We start from the raw sequence: 25,850 nt of genomic DNA, 5'->3' as shown, positions 1-25,850 counted from the left end.
ATCATAGTTTATCATTGTTAGAAAAATCACAGCACTGATCGTCTGCTTAGGCATCACTTTAACCTTTTCCATACTGAATTCCGGATTCCCCATAGACTTAATACACAGGCCACCATGTTCTTGTATGGAATGGGTTAATATCAAATGCGACAAAGGTGGATGGAAACATGTTAAAGCCTTGTGGGCGGGCAACTTTACAATGGGTGCTTACCACTGGATCAGGCTCCTCAATGGTTGCCCTGACAACGCTAAGCAGAACCTCCTCGAAGCTAGGTTGCTCTGAGGAGATAGATGAAAATCAATAGATGAAAACAATGAATAAGTTGGGTTTATTGCATGGAAAATTGTATTGAATTTTGCTCGCATTTGCCAAGAAGGCTAGAGAAATTGACTGGCTTCAAATCACAAGGTTTACTGATTGGCATTGCAGATTCCGCCTCTAAACAGTTGGGATACTTCTGCCAACTTGTACAATGCTGATATAAAAAAAAAAAAAATCTTTAGAAATGTTCACATGTTGAGGTAAGAGTCATTACAATGCTCCTGAAAAGGATATCTACATAGGAAGAGTCTGATAATTTGTCATGACAAAGGCTTTTCATGCTATTTTTAAGTGTAGGGATATCAAAAAATAAAATTCAGAAAATAAAGTTACAATCTAATGGAGTTGCATTGAACCTACATACACTGTACAAATATCAAGTCTACTTCAGTAAATTGGCAGGCTGCTGCTCACACAACTTGACTACCCCATTTAATAACAGTATACTTGTCTACAAGTAATCCATTGTAAACATAGAAACAACCTGCTGCGGTCTGTAACACACACCTGCACTGTGTAGGCAAGACATTTTGTATGATGTATAATAGTCCATGGAATCAAGTTGATGCTCACTCAGTAATTTGTGCATTAGTTTACCGTCACAGAGAACTTTTACAAACTACTCCCATCATTTCACCAACAAAAAAACAACATAGGCCTACATCAAGAGCGGTCATTCATTCATTCATGTGAAACTTCTTTTTTTTTTACTTTTTTTTTTGGTGCACATCATACAGTGTACCATATTTCATTAGGGTGACTATAATGTGTGGTTCCAAGTATTAGTGATTGTGATGATGATGACTACTGTAAACTCACAATTTTCATGTTGCATCAATTTTCACGCATTTCACGATACTACTGGTTAGCATGAATTTTAAAACCTTTGAAAATATCTTCACTATTTTCTGCACATTTAAAATGGGCTGACAATTATGCAGAATGATACATTTTTGAATCAATCAGTGCAAAAAAATTAGCAAAAATATGAATGTCTACAGTATTATTGTTACAATTATCATAAATACTTATCATCAAAATTAAAATTCTCATCCACAACCTATCATGACAACTCACTGACAATACATCTTCAACAACCATACATTCATAAATTCTTAAATGTTAGTGAGCTACACAGTTAGATTGTTACTTTCAGTTAAAGCAGACTGGTGTCAAAGTCAACATTATTCCTGTAAAAAGTAGGACTTGAAGACACCATATGCAGCTGACAGACTGACATAACAGATGTCATCCCCTTTCATTACGTTCGCTACTATGACAACATTGGCTGCTCATTCCAACTAAATTCTTCTTCTTCTTCCTCTGTTGTGCAAAACTTCCCCCGCAGAATGCAGGAAGGCAAGCAGACTAAAAACTTTCTCTTTATGGCAGCCGTGAGAAACTTTACACTGTAACATGATCAGGTTGCATAATATTTACACCAACACAGATTGCAAATTCTCTTGCCTTAATGTCTGAACTGGAGAAGATTTATTGCAATTTCTGCTAAGAGTACACCATGCAGCTTTTATTTCAAAATCCCCCTCAAAAAAAGTTACCTGTACTTTCATTTTTACAGTCTCGTTATACCAGGCAGTACCTCTCTTTCCTCATTATCATGCTAGCCAGTGCAGCCTTCTTAAAAAAAGACACACCAACAACCAGAAGCACAATCAACACTCAAAACCCCAGGCACCTGTCAATTTTTTGTTTACATGCTGTGTGAAGGATAGTAGTCCATGGGCCAGGCCAGATATTGGTACCATCTGAGGTGGCAAAACCTTTTTGGTGTCATTTTGTTTGTCGGGCATAGATATGCTTATCAAGCTATGATAGCATTTCCAAATGAGTAGCTTAGTCATAGTAAATTAATTTTTAACCAATTTGGTCTCGTTGTTATATCCCTATACTTCTGAATCGAAACTAACCGCCATACAAAGAAGAGCACTGTCTTCTGTATGTTCCATAGAGCTGTAAAATGCAGCTCTGTGGTATGTTCACAGGTGTTCTGTTGTAAACGCGGTGCGCTTAGTCTTTATACAAGGCAGCGAAGGGAATATCCAAAGGTTATGATGTCCACAGCGCTTAGTCTTTATTCTAGACGGCGAAGGGAATGTCCAAAGCGTATGATACAGTGTATATGCTTTTATCTAAGAACAACAACAACAACAAAAGCGATTCCTCGTGATTTTTACCGTATCTTTCAATTATTTATCATTTTTCGGTGAAAACGCTACGGTGAAAACGCTGATACCACGCCAATGTCGCTTTATTTCCCTCCAACAATGAAAGATAATGCAAAAACAATGTACCGGTACACTACAATACATTATAATAAATAACATTGTAAATGAACAGAGTGATTTTTGTTTAAAACTGATGTATTTGTTGATAGGGTGGTATAAAAACAGTATAGATAATCCCTTTTATGAGGAACTTTAGATATGATAACGGTACATTGGTCTAGATAAAGAACCAAGCGCACCGCGTGACAGCTGTGGACATCATAACCCTTTGGATATTCCCTTCGCTGCCTTGAATAAAGACTAAGCGCACCGCGTTTACAACAGAACACCTGTGGACATACAGAAGGCAGTGCTCTTCTTTGTATAGCGGTTTAGTTTCGATTCAGAAGTATAGGGATATAAATACGAGACCAAATTGGTTAAAAATTCATTTATTATGACTAAGCTACTCATTTGGAAATGCTATCATAGCTTGATAAGTATATCTATGCCCGACAAACAAAATGACACCAAAAAGGTTGTGCCACCTCAAATGGTACCAACAACCCATTTTTCGGGTCTTGGCCCATGGACTATAATGCCTGCAGTGCAGGAGACAGAGATCTTGGCTAGCCTTTGTCCAAGGCCCTCGTAGTCTATTGCAAGAGAAGGCAACAGAGGGATGGCCTAAAGAGTCAAATCACCAGCACGAGACAAGAATCAATGAAGGAGCCTTTGGAAATCCAGCAAATATTTCATGCCTTGTGGTATCATGAAGTACTTTGAACGTTTGATCACAAAAATTGACAAAACAATCAGCAGAGCTCTGGACAGGATATGCAGTGAAAATCCATTATACAATGTACATTGATTATCTGATGCTGGTGGCTCAGCAATTTGATATTTGTCAAAATTACAGACTGATTTATTTACCATGAGTGGTGCAGGGGTTAACCTTTCCTCCTGGCTCATGAATAATAAGCACAAATTATCACTTTACAGATCTCAAAAAAGGGCCCCTTGCACTAACATAAGTCCTGAACTTTGACTAGTTTGCATAGTTTTCAATGCAAACAACAGCTTGAAGCCCTTTAAAAGAGGCTTAACTCTTCTGTGTGCATTGAGTGCCGACTGGCACACATCATGATGACATCCAAAGTCCCTGGCACAGAAAGGGTTACTCTGCATAGCATGCATGAGCTAGTCTTCTCTGGCCTGCTGAACGTAAAGACTTTTTATGTGACACTCACAGGAAGGGAAATCCCACCAACAGATATTGCGCAATGTGCCATCATACAAAGTACATTGTAATCAAAATCTGCAGTGCCAATCAATCTTTTTTCTTCTTTTCTTTTTTGAAGGCTGTGTCTGCCTTTTCAATGAATTATTTTGGGCACAGATGCGAAAATTTAATACATCGTACATGCCAGACGTGCCATATGTGCCACGAGGAAAATAGAGGCCCAATGAACCTAGTGTGGCATTACTCAATGCAGGAACTCGAAGGGTTATTTTCTACATTCCTACTGGTTCAAAATGGAAGTTATTGTCGGTGACCACAAACTTTGTAATATATGGTAAAGATATTATTGGTAATATTTGTACACCCATCATGTTTCTCCACATCTTTTCAACAAATTTAATGATATTCAAGGTTTGAGGTAAATATGAAATGAAGGACAAACACATCTCAATGACAAAAATAGTAATTACATTATTTAATTTGGCCTGACAGTGGGTTTTTCTTTCCAAACAATTATGATATTACCTCTAAAGTAAAGTAACACAATTTGCAAATCCCTGACAGTGGTTGAAAGTATCTTGAAAGTATAATTTCTGGGCTAGGAATTGAATTTCTATCTTCCTGTAAACAGGACTAAACTTCATGTAATTTCCTGAGACCTTTATGAAGTCAGTCAGTTTCTCACTTGATCAAAACCAAGACCAGAACTGGGCAAATACCCAAAACAATGTTCAATATTTCAAGTTTTCATGCCAATCAAGGAGCATGTTGGACTGATCTAAATGACTACCACATGTAGACTAATAACAGACTTGTATTAACCCAAACAAATGAGAAAAAAACCCACCATAATTAACAGCAAAAGCTCTTGTAACCACAAGTAAGCAACTATTCTGAAAGCAGTAGTTTCTGTTATGATAATTTCATTGTTTAGTTTTGTTCTCCTTTATGATATGAAGACATGGTCCACACAAACATAAATAGCTGCTTTCAGAAAGATTTCATTTCAAAAGGAAAGATGATTTGTCACAAATCTATATTTACATCAAAACTCACTCTGTCACTTTTCCTTTCATCAATCCCAGATGAAAGTGTTTATTTTCATTGTTCCGTTCTTGGCATTTTCAAGTACCGGTATTCTTTTTTTTTCTTAAGATTTTTCAGATATTTTTCAGACTGCCCCAGATCATCATCACTGTAAACACTCTGAAACTGTCCTTTTTTGTGTATTGCTAGAAGCTATTTATGATTCTGTCAGCACGTTTCGATTCTTCAACTTTCTCTTTTTTGATTGGTTGTGACGTAAACTGAGATGCAGCTGCGTCATCACGTGGGAATTAATGCGTTTCATGTTGATATTTCCTAATATGGAGTCATGTTCATAACGTGCACACTTGACTGCTCTCTCATTATACACAAATGTACATACACAACAGGAAATGAGACCCCGCAAGTTATTTAAATAATATTTGGAGTAGACAAAGTATAAGACAGTCAGCTCCACCAGCACACATATATAACACACACACACACACACACACAGGTACACACCCACAAATGTAGGCGTCAACATGAACGACATCATTCATTATATAGATATATCATCTCCATAACTTTGGTTAAAAAAAAACTACACACATGGCATGCAAATAAGACTGTAAATCTCATTGATCTTTACCCATTTGACAAAGAGACATTAAACAATAAAATCCACTATAGGCTTCAAGATACATATTGCTCTTCAAATATTAACATTTAGTCAATATAAAATATCAAACTACTACGTATTTGAAAACAGCCGCTGCTGATTCTGCAATATTAATATGTATACAGCATTGGTGATTGTACAGTTACGCATAGAAAAAAACAACAGTGTCATTTCCATGCATACAGTAATTCATATTTCCTCTGTCAGTAGCAGGAATATCAGCATTAACCAGCTTTCTATGCAAAAAACACAATATTTTATCTCGACTCCCATGAAAAATCACATAAAGTCTACCAACATATGGTTGTGATAGGTCTTGCATTAGGACTTCATACACTAACCCCTTTAAACCTATCATACAAAATTGTATGCCTGCTGAAATTGCTTCGTTCCCTGGCACCAGGCTTGTTTGCAGACAAAGAAATCCAAATGGTACAATATAAATAAGACTACCACAAAAGCTGTCATTTTTGCAGTGTTTTCTTCTCTTTTTTTTTTCAGTTTTGTAAATCAATGTTGGGATGCAAATTTAACAACACACGAAAACAATGCGATAGGGCAGGAATTTGTGTGCTTATGATATCTTCAATGTCAGATCTTGAAAACAACAACTAGTGAAAATGTCTGTGACCTCCTCATGCTCCAAAACATCCGTACGCAAAGATAACAGCTTTAACAGTAGTTGACTTTACCAAGAGACTAAAGATATGCATTATAAAATATAAAATGTAAGATAAAGAAAACCATCTGGCTGATGATCAATCAAGCATGGGTCACAAAACAACAAAAACCCTGACAAACAATCAACACAATCAATAGACACACGTAATGAACATGCTCAGACTGTGGGTATATGAAATAAACCTGGCACAGGAACACAGTTTCCAGCTAAAATCGACTATTATCAGTAAAATTTGCTCGTTCTCATCTGTCATTTCTGGAAATAAATGATTGATTCATGTCTGTCATTCTTTCACAGTAATACTACCAATGGAGAATTACATTGAAACTTAAGTTACCTCCTACTTAGATCTACCACCATTACCATTTTCACGCAAATATTGTCAAATCATGTCAATGAGTGACTAAATGTTTGAGTTGATGACTCTAATTACATATACTGCTGCCCAATTTAAGTCCAATCACTATTTTCCCTCCATGAAAAAAGAAGGAAGAAGGAAACAAACTAATTTCCTTGTTCCTCATTCCAAAATACACAAAAACAACCTGTATCAGTTTGTGTAAATGTCTAAAATTGGGCATGAAGCCATATTAAGTCCTTACTGCGACCGACTGTGGAGTTTCCACTTACACAAGGTACATGGTTTCTGAGGAGTGGGACTTAAACAGTACTTAACTTGGATGAGTAACGTCTGATGTCAAAAATTTTTCGTTGAGGAAGAAGTATCAAAAACTGTACCATCACACCTACAAGTTCTATTTAAAGGGGATGGCTAGTAACTGATCAGTGGGAATCAGTGGGAATGCTGGAGGATGATTGTTCCAATCCTTGTGGGATTCATTTAAGAGTACACTATATATCTATTCTTGTGTGAAAATTATTTGCTTCAGAATGGTCTCATATTCAAGTAATGTGCAGTTTAATGTTTCCAGGTAAGTGTCCCTGGTCAGTGACGGGGCATTAATCTGCACGTTACTTGAATATGAGACCGTTCTGAAGCAAATAATTTTCACACAACAGTAGATATATAATGTACTCTTAAATAAATACCACAAGGATTGGAACAATCATCCTCCAGCATTCCCACTGATTCCCACTGATCGGTTACTAGCCTTCCCCTTTAACATTATGGCAACTCAAATTCACACAACTTTCAAAATGCACACACAAAAAAAAAACCAACAACCCACACACACTAAAGGACAAATAGACAAACCCATCAATACAAAAATATTTATGAAGTAATATCTTTTTTAAAGGTCTTTTGACCCTAGCTAAAATGTGGTCAATGTCATGAGTTTGGTATATCAGAAGAGGAAGGTGTGCATGACCACCAAGTGAGTCAGTTTTGCTCTCTAATACGTCTAGGAAATGGTTGGCACACGCGATGGGGTGTGGTCAGAGTGAAGGGTGGAAGCAGTTATTGGCCCTACCTTGGTGGCTGATGACCTCCAGGCAGTCGTTCATGGCGATGCACTGCAAGAATTGGAAGTAGCATCGTCGCAGCGTCTGCTTGTCGATGGCCGCCTGGGTGTCCGTCTCCTCCGTCGGCTGCTTGAGGACGCTGTCTATCGTCCTGACGATGGGCATGAAGACCGCCTGCAGGAACCGGATGATCGTTTTCTGCGCAAAAGTGGTGGAGTTTGAGACAACGTTAAAAGTTGGCTACTATTACAGATGAGTGGTCACTCTGTCGACTGGTTTATTCTCTCTGTAATGTGCACTCATATTTTTCATTATCATAAAAAGTACAATGTACCATAATTATCATTATCCTCACTTTCATTCATGTGAGTGATACTATGTGATGATGACAGCATCTCTGATTTACAAAGTACAGACAACATATCACAAACTTGTTGCAGATAACGATTGTGCTGTTCGGCAATGAATTTGGTGGGTCATGATGACTGAATTTAAACATACATACGTGTACAATGTACATGGAAATGAAAGTATCTTCCCAATTTTGGCCTCCATCAAACAATATTTACACTATGCTCAGAGAGGCCAACACTTTTTGAATACAAAACACACACACAAAAAAAAAAACCTTTCTGATATGTCCTTTAAATGCAAAATATGTTGTTTTGTGTTGCACATCTATAATCAATGCCCTCAACTGATATCTTCAGATACATGTAAAACAGTGGCTAGCTTTCCATCACTTTCACTGTAATTTTGCTCCCCAGTGACCTTTTTCTTGCTCGTTTCATTATATACTAAATATATGCACTCATCAAAGTTCTCCGAACTTTAGTATCAATAAACAAAGGTTTTGAACTTTACAATAATCAAACACTTGGTGCTTACACAGGTCATAACACTGAGGGGCCATTCCACTCACTTGTATCAATACACTGTTAGGTGGTTATCTTATTTATCTTGTATTGTTTTGTTCATATCTACATGTATGAGATCACACAGAAACAAATACTGGGAGTGGTAACAGGAATATGATCATGTCAGCACTATTTATTTATTTGGCACCAGTGCCTCTCTCCACCCATCCTGACAGATACTTATGACATAATTTTTGTCCTATCTCTTTGATGTATACAGTGTACTGCCCAAAACTTAATTGTCCACCCATTAGACTACTTGTCTGCAAATAACATATAAATTGATCACCACCTTCTCCCCCCCCCCCCCCCCCCAAAGCAGGAGACATGGGAACTTGCATCGACTGAAAAAAGGGGAAAACTTCAACATTTTGACAAAAGTATATATTTGATAAAAACAGTGATATCAGTTTTAGTCATATAAAACAATTTAACAAGACGATGACATCATCACCTCACAATTTTTCCACTGACTTTGTACATACAGATTATTGTGAATGGGAGATGTGTGAGAATATGATATCACCCCATCAAATTTTCATAAATGTGACTATGACTTTCCTGCAACCATGACTCATGCTTGTGAGAGAAAATTCATGTGATATGAAATTGTGGAATTCCACAACTTTTTGAAAAATTTAATCAATTGTTCATGTTTTATTCATTCACTGTTCTGTGTGTTTGACAATATCTCTTCCACTTCGCTACAGTCCAGTCTTTCATACAGTTGCAGATATCTATTTTGATCTTGTTTTGCATGGTTCTATTTATCAAGTTAGGGAAAGAATAAATCCCTTTTATGGAAATCAGAAACTGAAACTATGAGCGATACTAGCAAATCCTCGTACGAAACGAGAAAATATTTAAAAAAAAGAGGAAGGATTTAATCTGCCTGATAACATATTAAAAAAGTGATAAAATGGTGATAATATGTTCAATACCCTTTTTTTGGGTAATGTGAAAATGCGTCTGGAATAGGCACTGAGTACTAATTTTCAGTATTCACTGCACATTTACAAAGCAATTATTTAACCTATACGAAGCCCCCTTCAATTTAAAAAGAAGAAGAAGAAAGGAATTACAGGACGGAAACTGCAGAGAGTGATAATAAAACTATGGGAAGTTTAGTTTTTGTTTCAAACTGATGTATGGATTTTAGGCTTCCTCTTTCACTTTCCTTCATGACATTCTTTCATATGTCATTATGAGTTTCAATGGCTAATCTGTATACCGTAAAGTTCCGTGTATAAGACGCACTATTTTTTAGTCGGAAAACGTTGAAAATCGGGGGTGCGTCGTATACACGGGTACAGTTGAATCACGGAAAAAAATCTGTCATGAACACCCAATTTTATAAGGCCAACTTGGGGCCATGTATGCCCATCGACGTTTGGAAGGTAAGCAATCACTAAAACTTACAGATAAATGAGCGATCTTTCAATCTGGACACACACAAAAGCTGCAAATACGAGATAAACTTACATCGGCCTTGTGCAGTAACGATGTATCAATCTGGCCATAGACAGCAGCTGTAACACGTAACAGCACTGCTGTATGCTACCGATGTCAGTCTACCAAGCTACCAACAGCCAACCTAGTAGCTGGAATACGTGATGTACAGGTATCATTACTAAATTACCGATACCGCAAAACTTATCAATGTACTAGTATCAATATGGCCATAGACAAAAGCTGTAAAATACGGAGTAGGATCGAGACTATGTCACCGTAAATATGAACGATGTGTGAAGCATGCATGCATATCCATGTCGTTCGTTTGCTCTTCATTTCACGAGGCCAGCTAGGATAGCATAGCTACACTGTAGCTAGCTAGCTAGCTAGCAAGTCTTTGGCAAAGGCAGCAGCTGCAGAGAGGCTCTTGCAATGGACTCGCGTGCACACAGCGATCGGATCGAAGCGCGCTTGCCCGTTGCGCGCTGTGTGTGCAAGTCCATTGCTCTCTGTGTGCGTGTGCTGAAATTATAGCGAGCTGCCTTTTGCAAAAGGCTAGCACTGTGCATACAAGCATGGTACAAGAGACACACATGTTACTGGTAACAGTGCATGAGTGTAATTACCGTACGCACCGTACGTCTTGCCGTATGATCCCTCTGCTACACTTGTTGATGTTTTTCTTATTTTTCGGAGTGAACCTTCCAGTCTGACATGCGTCAATATGCGAGACACCCTCTGCTATGTATTAAACAGCAAAGATCGTGCTGTACACTCATGAGTACGATATGCATGACACATGTACCACGATTGAAAGGCGAAACAATAGCGAGTAGTACCGAGACAAGTCTCGCATTTTGCGTCTTCCATATTTTGTTGATGTCCGATGAATACCGTTAAAAGAAAATATAAAAGGAAACGAAAAATAGAGCAAATACATGCTGCATTCTAGGGAAATTTTGAGCTGAAATAATATGTATGACACTCGCAATATTTGCGTGGAAATTTTCGTGTTTTTTTTTTTTTTTTTTTTTTTTTGGTCCGAAAGTAGGGGTGCGTCTTATACACGGGTGCGTCTTATACACGGAACTTTACGGTAAGCCAGAATATGAAACATATATAACCCCAAGCGGAAGTAAAAAATAAAACTAATTTCATCACATCAAGGCATGCGGGTATTTCCCTCACCTTAAACTTTGAGATGATTTGGTTGATGAGCGGCATGAACTTGTGAAGATCACGCGCCTCCGACTTCTTGAGCAGGTGCTCCACGGCAACCGGCACGTAGGGGAGAACAGCCTCCTCCAGGCAGACGACCATGCGGTGCAGGTACTGCCGCACGGCGGCGTGAACCGTGCCGTGCTGGTGGGGAACGTCGAGCGCCCGCAGGAACACATCCAGGGCCTCGGTGTAGCAACTTTCGCAGCCGCATTGCTTGATCGTCAGCTGTGAGTGGAAGGCCTTGCTTGTACGACTAGATGAGATAAAGGAAGAAGACAGAGAAAGAGAAAGCTAGCATATAAATTAGTACATCTCAAATGCATTATGTGCAGATTCTGAGGAAACGTATCGTCACTGCGGCAACAAGACCTCATAGATCTACCAAATGTCAAATGTTCAGGAGAGCCAAAAAAAATGGCGGCCAACGCATCGCATCAAATAGGGTAGCCTTTCCTTTGACATGCCATGGTGGCTTCATTTTGGGGGTATGACAGCTAGGATTTGGACAGGAACTCACTGAGCTGATTATTTTTTTTTTATTTATCATTAATCCAAAAAAGTCATTTTCACCAAAATTTGAGATACAAGGTCTTGTCACCCCAGCTATGATATATTCTATTCTGTCATTTCTTTTCCAGAAAATGTTATGCAGTGCATTCCCATATAACAAACATGATTACAATAATTTTTTTTTTAAACAACAAATTAGAAATTCAGGCCCCATTTTATCATCTCTACATCTTTACATACTTTATATGTTCTGCTTTGAAAATTTGATATGACGAAAGAAAACTGACAGTGCTGTGGACTTTGTTACAACAGGAGTTGACTGCATTATTTCAAGCAATTTTCTGTTCCTCCTTCTTTTTTTAAAATTTCTTAAGCAGAGTCTCAAGCGATTATCATGAATCTCTTATTGTAGTATACACATCATTGAACATCAATGTGTTGAAGCATTACATTGCCTATGAATGAGGACTGAAAAAAAAATCCAAACTGTGGATGATGCAAATTTACATGGTTGCATAAAGTGTATGTGATGTAAGGATTATTCTACTACATAACTTGAGAGTCATGCAAACACTGGCACAAAAAGCACCTAACAGCCAGTTAACATCATACAATGAATAGACATTAATTCTCCACGACAAACGCCAGTATTACATAAAAATGATGCATCATGCGGTTGGATGGTATCGCAAAGTGACGCTCACTCCGTCAAGTGATAAAACATAAGGCGTGTGAGATGTAATTCATTTTTCTCTGTCACTTCCTGTGCCTATTCGTGCATCAAGCATGACAGCGCTATTTCACACTTCAGGCTTCGCAAGCCTCTTACACAGCAAAAGTTTCCCAAACACTTCTCAGTGAAAGGGATGATGAGTGTCAAACCATACGGTACTCAAGCATACACGATTGTGCAAGGCCAAGTGATGGATTTACTCTTGTGGTGAAATTAACGCAGCCATGAGCACCCCATTGTAACTCTCACATGTTTTAACGTGCACGAGTGTGCTTCTAAATGACATTGCAATGCCAAAGCTGATTTGGATTTCTGCCATAGACGAGTTTGGTTTCTGTTTTGAGCAATCGGTACCACAGAGGGCGCACGGTGGTTTTACAGCGTATCCGGGCAATTCCCCCCCCCCCCCCCCCCCCCATATATGGTTAGTGGTAAAATTAGAGCAAAGATTAGGGTTAGGTATAGGTTTAGGGTTGAGTGTTTGGGTTAGGTTTAGGATTAGGTTCAGGATTAGGATTTTAGGATTAAGAGCCAGGGGAAGGGTCCGGGGTAATTGCCCAGGGGGTAACTGCCCTAGACCCGTTTCACAGGAGTATCTTCCAAAAGTGCACTCCTGGATCATGAGATACTGTATTTTGTATAATAAGCAACTTTTTTTTTCTGCTCTGTCACTTCATTCTAGTATACTGAGGTGACATTAAAGGTTTTTTTTGTTTTGTTTTGTAACTGCTTTCCTGCATATAATGATAATGATAATGAATAACATTTATATAGCGCTCAATATGAGTACAGAAGGTCAACAAAAATGAATGCTGAACATATGTGTACATGTACTTCAGTATTGGGAAAAGAAATGATAAAAGTACATTTCTTTCAAAAATTAATAGATAGCATTTCACTAACACACACACACACACACACACACACACACACACACACACACACATCTACAAGAATTTACAATAAAAGCTCTTTGTTCCTTGCTAACAATTGACCATTGTGACTGGCCACAAGTTTATCAAACAATGCACAATGTACGCCAGGTATGATATTGTGGCATTAAAACAATGAATAATGGTGACCCTGAGGAAAACAAAGGCCCAGTAACAACAACAACGAATACCACAAGGGCACACACAAGGCAGGCCTCGAGTTGCGATATCATATTACAATAAACCCAAGTGAAACAAACTGTGTCTATAGTTACTCAATACCTACAAATTTACAATAGGCAAAGTTCTCACGCCTATTTACATAATACATATCAGAAACCAGATGTGAAACAATCAACCATTATCAGCAGTTGATATACAATGTATAACAGTCTCACCTGACTATACTAACACTTTTATTTTCATTTTTCTTTTTGTACAGAATCCAAGTGTGCCCCATATCACATGCTGAAGGTCAATAGCTCTTATATGATACTACAGCCTTGAAATATCTTCAGAGGTATATTTCTCAGGCTCTCTGTCATGTCTATTTATAACCATATGATATTGTATGCCGTTCACTTAGAATACATTGCACATCAATAAATACAGGGTCCTGTTGCAATAACTGTTGATGTAACTGGCAAGAGTGTTGTGCAAACCCTAGAGACAGCCTACCCCAACCCCTTTATTTTTTGCATTGTGACATCATCAATGAAATTACCGTAAAGTTCCGTGTATAAGACGCACCCGTGTATAAGACGCACCCCTAATTTCGGACCTAAAATTAAAAAAAAAACAAAAAACCGAAAATGTCCACGCAAATATTGCGTGTGTCATACATATTATTTCAGCTCAAAATTTCCCTAGAATGCAGCATGTATTTGCTCTATTTTTTGTTTCCTTTTATATTTTCTTTTAACGGTATTCATCGGACATCAACAAAATATGGAAGACGCAAAATGCGAGACTTGTCTCGGTACTCACTTGCTATTGTTTCGCCTTTCAAACGTGGTACATGTGTCATGCACATCGTACTCATGAGTGTACAGTACGATCTTTGCTGTCATACATAGCAGAGTGTGTCTCGCATATTGACACATGTCACTCTGGAAGGTTCATTACGAAAAATAAGAAAAACATCAACAAGTGTAGCAGAGGGATCATACGGCAAGACGTACGGTGCGTACGGTAATTACACTCATGCACTGTTACCAGTAACATGTGTGTCTTTTGTACCATGCTTGTATGCACAGTGCTAGCCTTTTGCAAAAGGCAGCTTGCTATAATTTCAGCACACACACACAGAGAGCAATGGACTTGCACACACAGCGCGCAACGGGCAAGCGCACTTCGATCCGATCGCTGTGTGCACACGAGTCCATTGCACAAGCCTCTCTGCAGCTGCTGCCTTTGCCAAAGGCTTGCTAGCTAGCTAGCCAGCAGTGTAGCTATGCTATCCTAGCTGGCTTCGCACTCGTGAAATGAAGAGCAAACGAACGACATGGATATGCATGCATGCTTCACACATCGTTCATATTTACGGTGACATAGTGTCGATCCTACTCCGTATTTTACAGCTTTTGTCTATGGCCATATTGATACTAGTACATTGATAAGTTTTACGGTATCGGTAATTTAGTAATGATACCTGTACATCGCGTATTCCAGCTACTAGGTTGGCTGTTGGTAGCTTGGTAGACTGACATCGGTAGCATACAGCAGTGCTGTTACAGCTGTTGTCTATGGCCAGATTGATACATCGTTACTGCACAAGGCCGATGTACATGTAAGTTTATCTCGTATTTGCAGCTTTTGTGTGTGTCCAGATTGAAAGATCGCTCTTTTATCCGTAAGTTTTAGTGATTGCTTACCTTCCAAACGTCGATGGGCATACATGGCCCCAAGTTGGCCTTATAAAATTGGGTGTACATGACGGATTTTTTTCCGTGATTCGACTGTACCCGTGTATACGACGCACCCCCGATTTTCAACGTTTTCTGACGAAAAAATAGTGCGTCTTATACACGGAACTTTACGGTAACAATACGCCAATAGGAAAGATCAATCAGCTGACTTAAATTCAATGTGTAACATTCATGCAGTAAATCATCAATGTCATATCTGTGGAAGGAAGGATATCATATTTACCAATATTACTATAATGATTTTCAAATACACGGTGTTCAAGCCACAAGTGAATAAAAGTACCTTACAGTCATAAGAAATAGTATCCACCATTCATAGAAAGAATATTCTAGCTCAATAAGTCATGTTACTTTATTTGGCACATTGCAAGAGTGAAATAATACATTTCAAAATGACACGATAACACTTCGAACATGTCATTAAAGACACACTTTCACTGTGGTCCCTGGGTGGTGTATTATTTCACTGTGCCTGAAATAGGTACACAACTTCTATATGAGGTTGCAAGTGTATAGCAAGACTTCAGAAATGTGTGCATGATTTTGTGTGCTTCAGGTTTCTGTTTTGTTTCAGGTTTTTTTTTTTCCCCACAGAGCAGGGCTCTCAATCACGACACCTACAGCATCAAAAGCCAGAAACTAGGCACTGACGAAGTATCACATGATGGAATGCACTGATGCAGATGAGTACTTGGTGTGTCTACTAAACTGGTCATGATGCCATATGCAGGCACCGCCTACGAGGCAATTAACTTTAAAGGTCCTGACAAGAGTGCTTGCCATACCTCACATACTGTAGCTGGTCATGAAGATACGCGCGAGGGGTCTCCCACCTCCCTGGTGTGACCCACATCTGACCATGTGCTGTTTTAGAGGCTACTGTTACCTTCACAAGATCCAGACAATGTCCATACATTGTAAAGGCATGATTGTGTCTAGCACCGCAAGATAGACTTTTATGCTGGCTACGAATTAACAGTGCCACACAACTTCAAGGACAAATTATCTTCAATGAATCAAGTGAAGTAATATCTGATAAATCAGCTTCTCAATACAAAACAAAGACAAAAAAAAAGCAATTTGCCTGCTGTGCACAGTTGAGTGGGGTAACCAGCTTCTCACTATATCTGCATATCTGCTCAAGGCCTTCATATACATTTTGATGAAGTTCATAAATCTTGGCCGCTGATGGAGGGTTGAAATTTAACCCTCTTCACACAAAGAAACAGTCCAACCTCAGCCATCGAGACATGTCAAGGCCAATGGCCATGAAAATACATGTAAGTGGTATGGCTGGATACATACTATAGTATTGACAGTGAGATATGCTCAAGTATGTCACTTTCTACCAAGTAGTGGTGGGGTATACCACATGTCCCCCCCCCCCCCCACCCCCACCAAAACAAGAAAAAATACAATGAGACTTTCTGCAACGATAACTTTAAGAATAATGAATCAATCAAAATGAAATTTCAAAGTATGAAACTATAACTTAAAGCACATCTTACAGGAAAAACCCATCCAATTTGTTACAGTGGTTACACAGAAATGGAGATCCTTGTTTAGCATGTCAAGAATCCCTTCCCTCCAAGTTTGGTTCATTCTGTTATGGATGCCAAGAGCATCCAAATGCTAAACTTGGAAAAAACGGACCCATGACATGCTTTACAATGATCCACATATCTCTGTGACCACTTACCCAAATTGAATGGGGTTTTCTGCAAAATGTAGGAAAGAAGTTACAGTTTCATACCCTGAAATAGCATTACGATTGTTCAATCATTTCTAAAGTTATCAGTGCGGAATTTGATTGACTTTTTTTTTTTTTGGGGGGGGGGGGGGGACAAACTGTACAGAAGGCATTGTGAATTTACTGCAACTGCGATGATGAAAATGATATTTGCACACTTCGTAATACAAAATTAATGATGTGGAAATAAAATTGAATGTAAGTGGGAATATCCTTCTCATGTTTCCCTCCTTTTTCTTTTGAGTTTGCTGACAAGCAAGGATAATCAAGCCTGGGAGGTATTCCTGCTCTCTCATCTCCCTTATCTCTCTCCTTCATCACACCATCAGCCAAACTACACACTTTTCTTTCTTGCACCAGCATTTGGGTCTTTACATACAACACATCCTATCAAAATGACTGACATTCCTATTTTGAATTTCTTATTGCAAAGAATTTGTCTGAGAATTGCCAATTTCTAATAGCTTTTCGTAAAGTTTAGCACGGAAAACTCATGAGAATGAAAAGATGATTAAATCATGTGCCAGCCCATGTCCTGATAACCAAGAAACCCCCAAAAGTTGATGGCTGTATTGTCCATTCCATATCTATCCATCACACCAAATGACCATATGACGGGACAGATGTTTCTTGTGAAATTCATGGCCAGAAACATTACATCGTGTACATTTTAGCTAAAGTTTGTGAACCCGACGGGATATTGGACTGACAGACTGACAGACGGACAACTTGAAACGTAATACCACTAGTGTCTTTAAGAGTGGAGGCATACAAATAGCACAGCCTACAATTTGGGATTCCAGATAGTCTCTGAGTTATGCATGACCCTCATGCAAATTTTAAATATCACTTCTCACCTGTCAATGTCCAAGTGCTTGTGATTCCAGGAACTGAAACTACAGACACTACAGTTTCTTTGTCAACTTATTAAAGTCTATGCAGAATTCCCCAGCTTCTTGAGATGTGCTCCATATAACTACGAAATGTTTATCCAGTTGAGGTTTAATGACAATTATATACGATGTCCAATTAACCCCACTGGAACTTTGCCTGCTTCAAGGAGCTTAGACCCTCATTCTTAGAATCACACCACAAATTCTTGCACAAATTCTCTGTTATCTTCTTTCTGTTTGCAGAATGATAACTACAGATGAATGTTTGAAGGCAATTACTTTAAGTTATCAATCTTCAAGACTGTGTGGGGCTACACTGTATGTACTGCTCCTCAAGAAATTCATAGAATTTATTGATCACTACGTGACTTGGTCATTGAAAAAGAAAAAAAATAACGCTGGAAGTTATAGAGGGAGTACAGAAATGCAAATAGATATACAATGCACAATAAACACTCATTCATAAAATGTGATATTGGCTATCTGATATATGTCAAGGGCGAACTACGCATGTCAAGTAGTAGTATATATACAAGATGTCATGGTTCCTGTGAGATGGAATGTGATACTCAAATAGAAGGTTACTGGTACTTGTGGGTATTGACATCTATCGTTGTATATCAGTTCCATTACATTTTACACGAGATGACATGACCCCATAAAAATTCCAATCACCCCGCAACATGCCATATGAGGGTTACCTTGTGCACGCGATGGCGTGTGCAATGATCTCACTCAATACGACCTGTCGCTGCTCGTCCGTCTCTGTGCACAGCTTCGGGTAGAGTGTGTTGAACTTGTCGATGATTGGCGCCAATACGTTTCTCATCAGCAGCTGCTTCTTCTGTGAATGAAATGTCACACATACTACATCTTTCACTGGTCAGGCAAACTAGAGATATTAAGGGATAAGTCCACCTTCACATACATGTGAATCGAGAGCATGCAGCAATATTCATTGAACACATCACTGAAAGTCTGAGGAAAATTAGACAATCCATTCAAAAGTCACAATTTTTTAAAGTTTCTGTGCTACCATCGCTGGATGAGAAGACTACTACAGCTTATAATGTCACAAGTGTAAAACAATATAAAGAAAATATAGAGGAAAATCAACATATTTCACTTTTCTCGCATAATGAAAAGAGCGCTTGACAACTGTCAAACTTTGCTGACTGCACAGTATAATGAGGTTCAAGTATTAAAAAAAAAACCCACTTCAATATATGTACATTTTTTTTGTTTTGTTTAAAGGGATAGTACAGTATTGGTGGAGATGAGAATTGGGCTTTTAACTTTTCGCGAGATACCAAGAAAACACTTATGAGATAGTACAGAACATACCATTTTAAGAGGAATTCAAAGTTTATTTGATGAAAATCGGGTTTGGAATGACTGAAACATCCAAAAACAAAGTAAAACAAAGTGATCGTAATAAAGTGTGGGTCCCACACTTTTTAAAATCGCTTGTTTTTTGATATATCAGCCATTTCAAACCTGAAATTAGGTCTCAACCAAAACTGTATGATCCCTTTAAAGAAAAAAAATGCTGTCACTGTCGAGAGATCTATGAATAAGTATCACCATGCTCAAACTGTTTCCTGAAAGTTTTTTGAACACCATCTACAGGTATTATTGACCTGATCACTCAAATATATAAATATTTTGTTTGATATTCTTTTTGTAAGCATTTAGGCCCGAATTCACGAAGGTGGTACAATTTGAAACCATGGTTTAAACCATGGACAAAGACATGGACAAAGTTTTGTACGTGGCGCCAAGTGTTGCATGGCCTATTTCGTTATGAAATCAGTCACTTCATTGACAAAATGACCATTTCGTTAACGAAATGTTAACATAATGATCATTTCATCAACGAAATAACTGATTTCGTTACAAAATGGGCCATGCGACACTTGGCACCCCATACAAAACTACCCTAGTATGGTGTTTGTGTCTTATTTCAAACAACATTTTTTGCCATCACTTCAGATTAACACCATACCAACGACTCTGGCAGCATGTAGAACCAAGTCAAGCACAGATTTCAAACTGGCAACACTGTTAAACAATGCCTTTAAGAGAGTTAAAAAATGTCCCCCCCCAAAAAAAAAAATTAAAAAATCATAAAACAAAAAAACAAAATCAAGAACAAACCACTAACACCACAGTAAAAACGAACATTGAAATTTGCCTATGGCACAATATGCTTCAGATTCTTCCAGATCATTGCGGGGAATATTTTACCACTGAACTTTCACACTGGTTTTATTGAGCAATTGCCTGTGGAAGTACTTTGTTACAAATAGTACATCCTGCAATATGTTCCTCTTGGCCCTGTTGTGACTCAGAAACCAATCTAATGCAAGATTAACCCAGCTGCAGAAAGAATTGTGCAATTTAGCGGATATCTCCCGACAAGGGTGTTTGATACGATAATCCCTCGATGCTTGGGTAACCCCAAACCTGTTTTTAAGAACTGCTATTCAATAAAAAGTGTCAGGAAGGAATACAGAGCCGTACCCTATGGCAATATCCTTATTGTAATATAAACTAATATCGTTGTGTGAAGTATAAGAAGGAAAATTGCCAAGACAAACTTGCCAAGACTATCAAGGCTGAGGGGATTTGCCATGATCGATGGCTTAATTTTAGAAACTGTCAAACTTTGCTGTGTTCACGGTGCATTTCAATTCACGAAAAAGAATGGTACCAAAGGAAGAAGAAGAAGATGAAGAAGAAGAAGAAAAAAAAAAAAACAAGCATGGAAAAATGATTTGGCAAGCTGCTGAAAGAGTCAAGGATTCAATTCTGGCAGAAAGATGCTAAATATCTAATGAGAAACGAGAGGGTGTGTGAGCATTTCAATCAAATTTCAAAAGCTTATCTTTTGTCGTTAGAAAAAAAAATAATAATGCCTCCGGCCACTTCGTTGGCGGAGGCATAAAAAGAAAATGCTAGAATCTTCTTTTGAATAGTCACAGAATCGAATTCATGTATGCTCCTTTGAGGACCTTTTTGCTTGCATGCAAAGGAGCCAAATCTGAGCCGAGTAGCCAGCATGAACACTGAATGTTTAACTTCAATTCCGGTGTTCCATTGACATCACAAAAGCCTGACTGAAAAGATATCCCAAAGAATGTAATGCCCCGGTGCTTTTTGTCATTTTTTCTATTCCACAACTAACTACTTCTGTGAGGGGGAAAAAAAAAAGTTATTACCCTGACAATCTACATTCCATTAGAGCAGTTCTATCATGTCCTCTAAACACACTGATCTTGTCAAAAGTTTAAGTAACTACAGACAGTTGAAATTTGATATGAGCTCTATTCTCTCTTTTTTTTCCTGTAAAAACCATGCTTTTACAAACTATGCTTTCTTTGGAAACAGATGGTACGTGTTGCAATGATGTCCTTAGGCCATAAAAAGTAGTCTGTACATAAGATGATATTATCAAAGAACACCCTGAAAATAATTGCTGCCACTTTTTTCTTTCTTTTTGCCCTTTTCTGTTTTCTTTACTACAAAATGACAACAAAAAAAATAGTGAAATAGGGCTGTCCACGTAAAATTTGTATTACTTGATGTCACTTTAGTTGTCATGTGATGATCCTATGAATGGTCTGTCTTTCACTTGACTTTCATATCTGTATAGCTCATATTTATTAAAAGGAAACTTTAAGCACTATACACTTTTGTCACTTTTGCAAAGAAGTTGTGGCACCTTTTACTCCACCCTTGTGAGTGCTGAGCAAAACATTACTGTATGAAAACTGTTTGCAGTGAGGGCAAGAGTGAGGGGCTTCTCATAGAGGAGGAGGGGGTAAAAGTAACTTACGTCCGAATCAAAGGCACTGGATGTGATGATGACACCGGCAACTTCATACAAGAAAAGCTGGTCGTCTGTCGTCAGTGAGGGCGGGTGACCATTTTCCTGATCAATGATAAGTGAAATGAAAGTGACAATCATTACGTCTGTATTCGAAACATGGAATGAAGTCACCAATTTGAATTTCTATAAAGCATCTTTTCAGAAAACTACAATTTTTTTTCTGAAATGAAGCACTAAATAGTTACTGTAAAAGTGGATATTTTCGTGTGACTACTTTTTTGTGCTCGGCCGTGTAAGATGACATTCGTGTGCTTTTAATTCCACAGAATCGAGACATCAACTACTGGAACATGTGTCAAGCAAAAATATTCGCATGCTTCTATTTTTGTGCTAGTTTCTGATTGCGCAAAATACGCAAAAATTTCAACAGAGTGAAAATTCCACTTTTACAGTATCATATCATTACACCTGCATTTTAAACATTGGTTTATTAAACGCTCAATTCAATACTCCAGAAGTAAGTTCACAATCAGTGAGAGATCGTATCATTCTAGAGTACAGCGGTCCATGGAAGTGAATATTCACTACCCTAAACCCAGGAAATTGCACAATTGGATGCTCTTACAAAATAGTTTTCAGTCAGAAGCAGTACGTGGAGCTGGTTGCGCAAAGGTGAAATGCTGTTGCACACATCCTCCGAACTTTCACAAAGTCTGAAGTACACAGTGCAACCAGTAATCATTCCAGGACAATCCAGTTTGACATGGTGAGGGGTCAGTGGTTATGAACAAGGACTTCCATTACAGATATCCTGAGTTTAAGTCCACTGGAAAGAGGGTAAATGCCCTTTGGCAACGCACTTTGTCCTTAGTGCCTTGTCTTATGGAGATCTAAAGCAATGGGTCCCATGGCTGTTCTCCTTTCTTTCTTTAAATTAACAACAACATGGCTGATGCCATAAAATAAATCCAAACTCAATTCAACAACCTGGGAGGAGGATGCTTACATGGTGAAAAGGTCGCATGTATACCGGTACATCTCTTTAATTTTAATTTTTCAGTTGAAATTAGACCAATGCATTCTAGTATGCTGATGCTGGATTGTTTATCTGAGATACCACCAATTTATTCTCATCAAAGGTGATATTCGTAGGGGAATTATGGATTAATTTATGGATTAATACAGGGACACTCATTAATATAGTGCAGTAACACACACAATGTTTGAAAAAAACAATGGTTGTCTCATCTTACAGTTTAAATGAGACTATAAGTTACAGAAATGCCAGCTGGTCTAAAATAAAATTAGCCTCAGATGAGTCAGATATGGCATACTTTTTTTCTTTCTTTTTTTTTTGTCTGAAAGTACCTATCCTTCTATTGCTAGCCAGTCAATAACTAGCAGCAAATTAGAAGCCTCATCTATATTAACTCACTCAGGACCATTTCTTTAAAATACCAATGGCACACTACAAAGAGCTGCCAGTGGGCAAGGCAGCAATAATAGAGAACTAACCTAGCTGACTTATTGCAATCAAATCCATCAAACTCTATACGATGTAACCCGAGCATAATCTAAATCCCCTACCAAGATCCGCTGACAATTTCCATGACAATCAAAAGAATTTGAAGCATGACAAGAGAAGCTCTTACATGTATGATTCAATTTCTGAAAACTTTGAAGACACCTCTCGACATGTCCGTGGTAACATACAAAGTGAACCCTCGGGGCACTGTAGGCCACCAGTCCATTTAGCTCTTATCAATTTGACTGCAGAAAACTGTTATCATAAGCCTCACTAGAGGGCGGTACACACAATTCATTGCGACAGTCAATTTCATGTTTACACAGAAGTCTGAGTTTTTTTTCACATGCCAAGTATACTAAAAGCCTGTAAACAGTATCCACACTGAACCTTATGGCTAATGATAAGGATAAGAATAAACACATAAATATGTTTTTTTTTTCTTTTTTTTAAAGAGAACCTTTATAATTCAAGGAAGAGTACTGTAAAAGTGGAAATTTTCGCGGTGTTGAAATTTTCGCGCATTTTGTGCAACCAGAAACTAGCGCGAAAATAAAAGTGCGCGAATATTTTTGCTTGCCATATGCTCTTGTGTGTGATGTCTTGATTCCGCTGAATTAAAAAAAAAAAAAAAAATTAGTCGCACGAAAATGTCCACTTTTACAGTACCTCTTATTTGTAAAATATGTGAGCATGCAGGACAGTGTTAGGGAATCTCAAGTAAAGAGAAATGTCCTGCAGCTACAAATGATGGGAAATATATCACATCATCAAACTCATACTGACGCAGTCACAAGAACAAACATCATTTGAAGGAGACAATGAGAAATTTTCTTTCAAAAATATCACCTTCAAACAATTTGTTTCTGATTTTGCAAGAGAAACAGAACCTGCCATATGACATAAATTTTTATCTTTGTGTGGAAGTTTGGATAGGGGGCCAGAACACTCTTTCGCAAAATTCAATCCACAGAAGAATTGATCAAGTAAACCTCACATGAAAACGATAAGAGAGCCGCAACCAATCAAACATTGGTCAGTCATCTCACAAACATGTAGCAGACTACAGGTGTCTCACCAGGAAGCAAGAAGATTCAAGACTACCATATCTTTTAGATGGTATGAACCCACTTGATGAGACATTATTCCCACATCATTCTCAGAGAACAGTACGAACATAATCTAAACTGATTTGGAAACTCACTAATAAAATCTTACTGTATTCGTAAAGTGGATGTGAAAAAAAAAAAACGCAATACCCTGAAAACTGTTCTTACAATGTTTTGAGCTGAATTATAAAGAAAATATCTGTTTTTATTTTGGATTAAAGTGAAATCAGTGTCATTCTGTGAGCACAACTTACATACAAAGAGTCTTCTGCAAACAACGTAGCAGTAAATTACCATGAGGACCTCATAATAATCCGTGTAAAAAGGCAAGTGAAGATGACTTGCATTTGAATATGACCTATTAGACATCTTTCAAATATACTGGGATTCCTTTGCTCTTTCGACTTCATTTCAGTATTTCCTGTTTAAAATAGGTTTCACATGTTCTGTTTCCATGACGACTTACGAAAGGCCTGAAAGGAATGCTTACCGGCATGACGATGATCAGAAGATCCTGAATCCTGGTGAGAATCTCCTCAGTGAAGGGGCGCATGTGATGCTTCAGGGATTTGATGAAGCGGGTGAAGAGGTACGCTGAGCGGCTGCGCACCGTCGGGTGGGGGTGCCTCAGACCCCGGTTGTCCAGGAAGGCCACCAGGATGCCCGGGATGTGCTGGGGTTCCTGGTTGAAGAACCGCTCGTAGCGCACCACCGTCTCGTACACCTGAGCAGGGAAGGGGGGGGGAGTTGGATTGTGTGCTGGTTGAATGCGTGGGTTTGCATGGCGAGGCGTGTGTGTGTGGAAAAAATTTTCAGTGTCAACATGTGTGAGTCCTGATATGTACTGTTTGACTTAACTCTACGTAGCTGTAACAAGAACTGAGCAAGCTTGACCAAAATACCAGCACCTGAGTAGCTGCTCATGAGGTAGATGTTTCGGAGCACACTGAGTTGGATCAGCTGGGAAGATGACAGAGGTGTGAAACTGAAAGCGGATATAGGGCTCATCTTTTGTGCCCGATGCCAACAATTTGTGTCAAAATCAGTTCTTTTGTGCTTTCATTTGTTTGCCTTTCTTTAATTCATGCATACACAAACTAGAAATGTCGCTACGGCGACTGATGCCTCCGCTATAATGCATGATTCTCCCAATAGGTGTATAGTACGATGTCTTCACAATGTGTGATGACAGTTTCACATAACTGGCAAAATATCGAAATAACAGGTTTATCAGAAATATCTTGAATGTTCACTTTCCACGAACTGGGTTTGCTATAATTGTCTATTAAAGAGTGCAGGTACACATATTTGGGGAATTGAAAATTTTTACTTGACTTCTGACCGACCTTATTATAAGTTTATGCATTGAGTATAATTTTCAAGGTATGAAGAAAGAGTGTAATTACAGTACAAAATATTTCTTTTTTTTCATTTAAACCTAAC

The 25,850-nt window shown here is 38.4% G+C and overlaps 1 protein-coding gene across 1 annotated transcript in view; it reads right to left on the bottom strand.

Moving 5' to 3' along the window:
- Positions 1-25,850, bottom strand: part of LOC139729339 (exportin-T-like) — a 115,627-nt gene that overhangs the window by 27,113 nt on the left and 62,664 nt on the right. Inside the window, exons 13-18 of the mRNA XM_071640266.1 lie at positions 24,898-25,131; positions 21,780-21,875; positions 18,643-18,785; positions 11,163-11,448; positions 7,614-7,803; positions 212-279 (exon numbers count right to left, since the gene is read on the bottom strand). Of these exons, the coding sequence (XP_071496367.1) occupies positions 212-279; positions 7,614-7,803; positions 11,163-11,448; positions 18,643-18,785; positions 21,780-21,875; positions 24,898-25,131 (1,017 nt within the window). The remainder of the gene's footprint in view (positions 1-211; positions 280-7,613; positions 7,804-11,162; positions 11,449-18,642; positions 18,786-21,779; positions 21,876-24,897; positions 25,132-25,850) is intronic.

This window comes from Diadema antillarum, unplaced genomic scaffold (assembly GCF_040938485.1).
Source record: "Diadema antillarum isolate AM-2024a unplaced genomic scaffold, OU_Dant_1.0 seq00000234_RagTag, whole genome shotgun sequence".
In the NCBI taxonomy this organism is placed as follows: Eukaryota; Metazoa; Echinodermata; class Echinoidea; order Diadematoida; family Diadematidae; genus Diadema; species Diadema antillarum.
The sequence above is the reverse complement of the archived record's forward strand: the minus strand, read 5'-3'. Positions and strand labels throughout refer to the sequence as shown.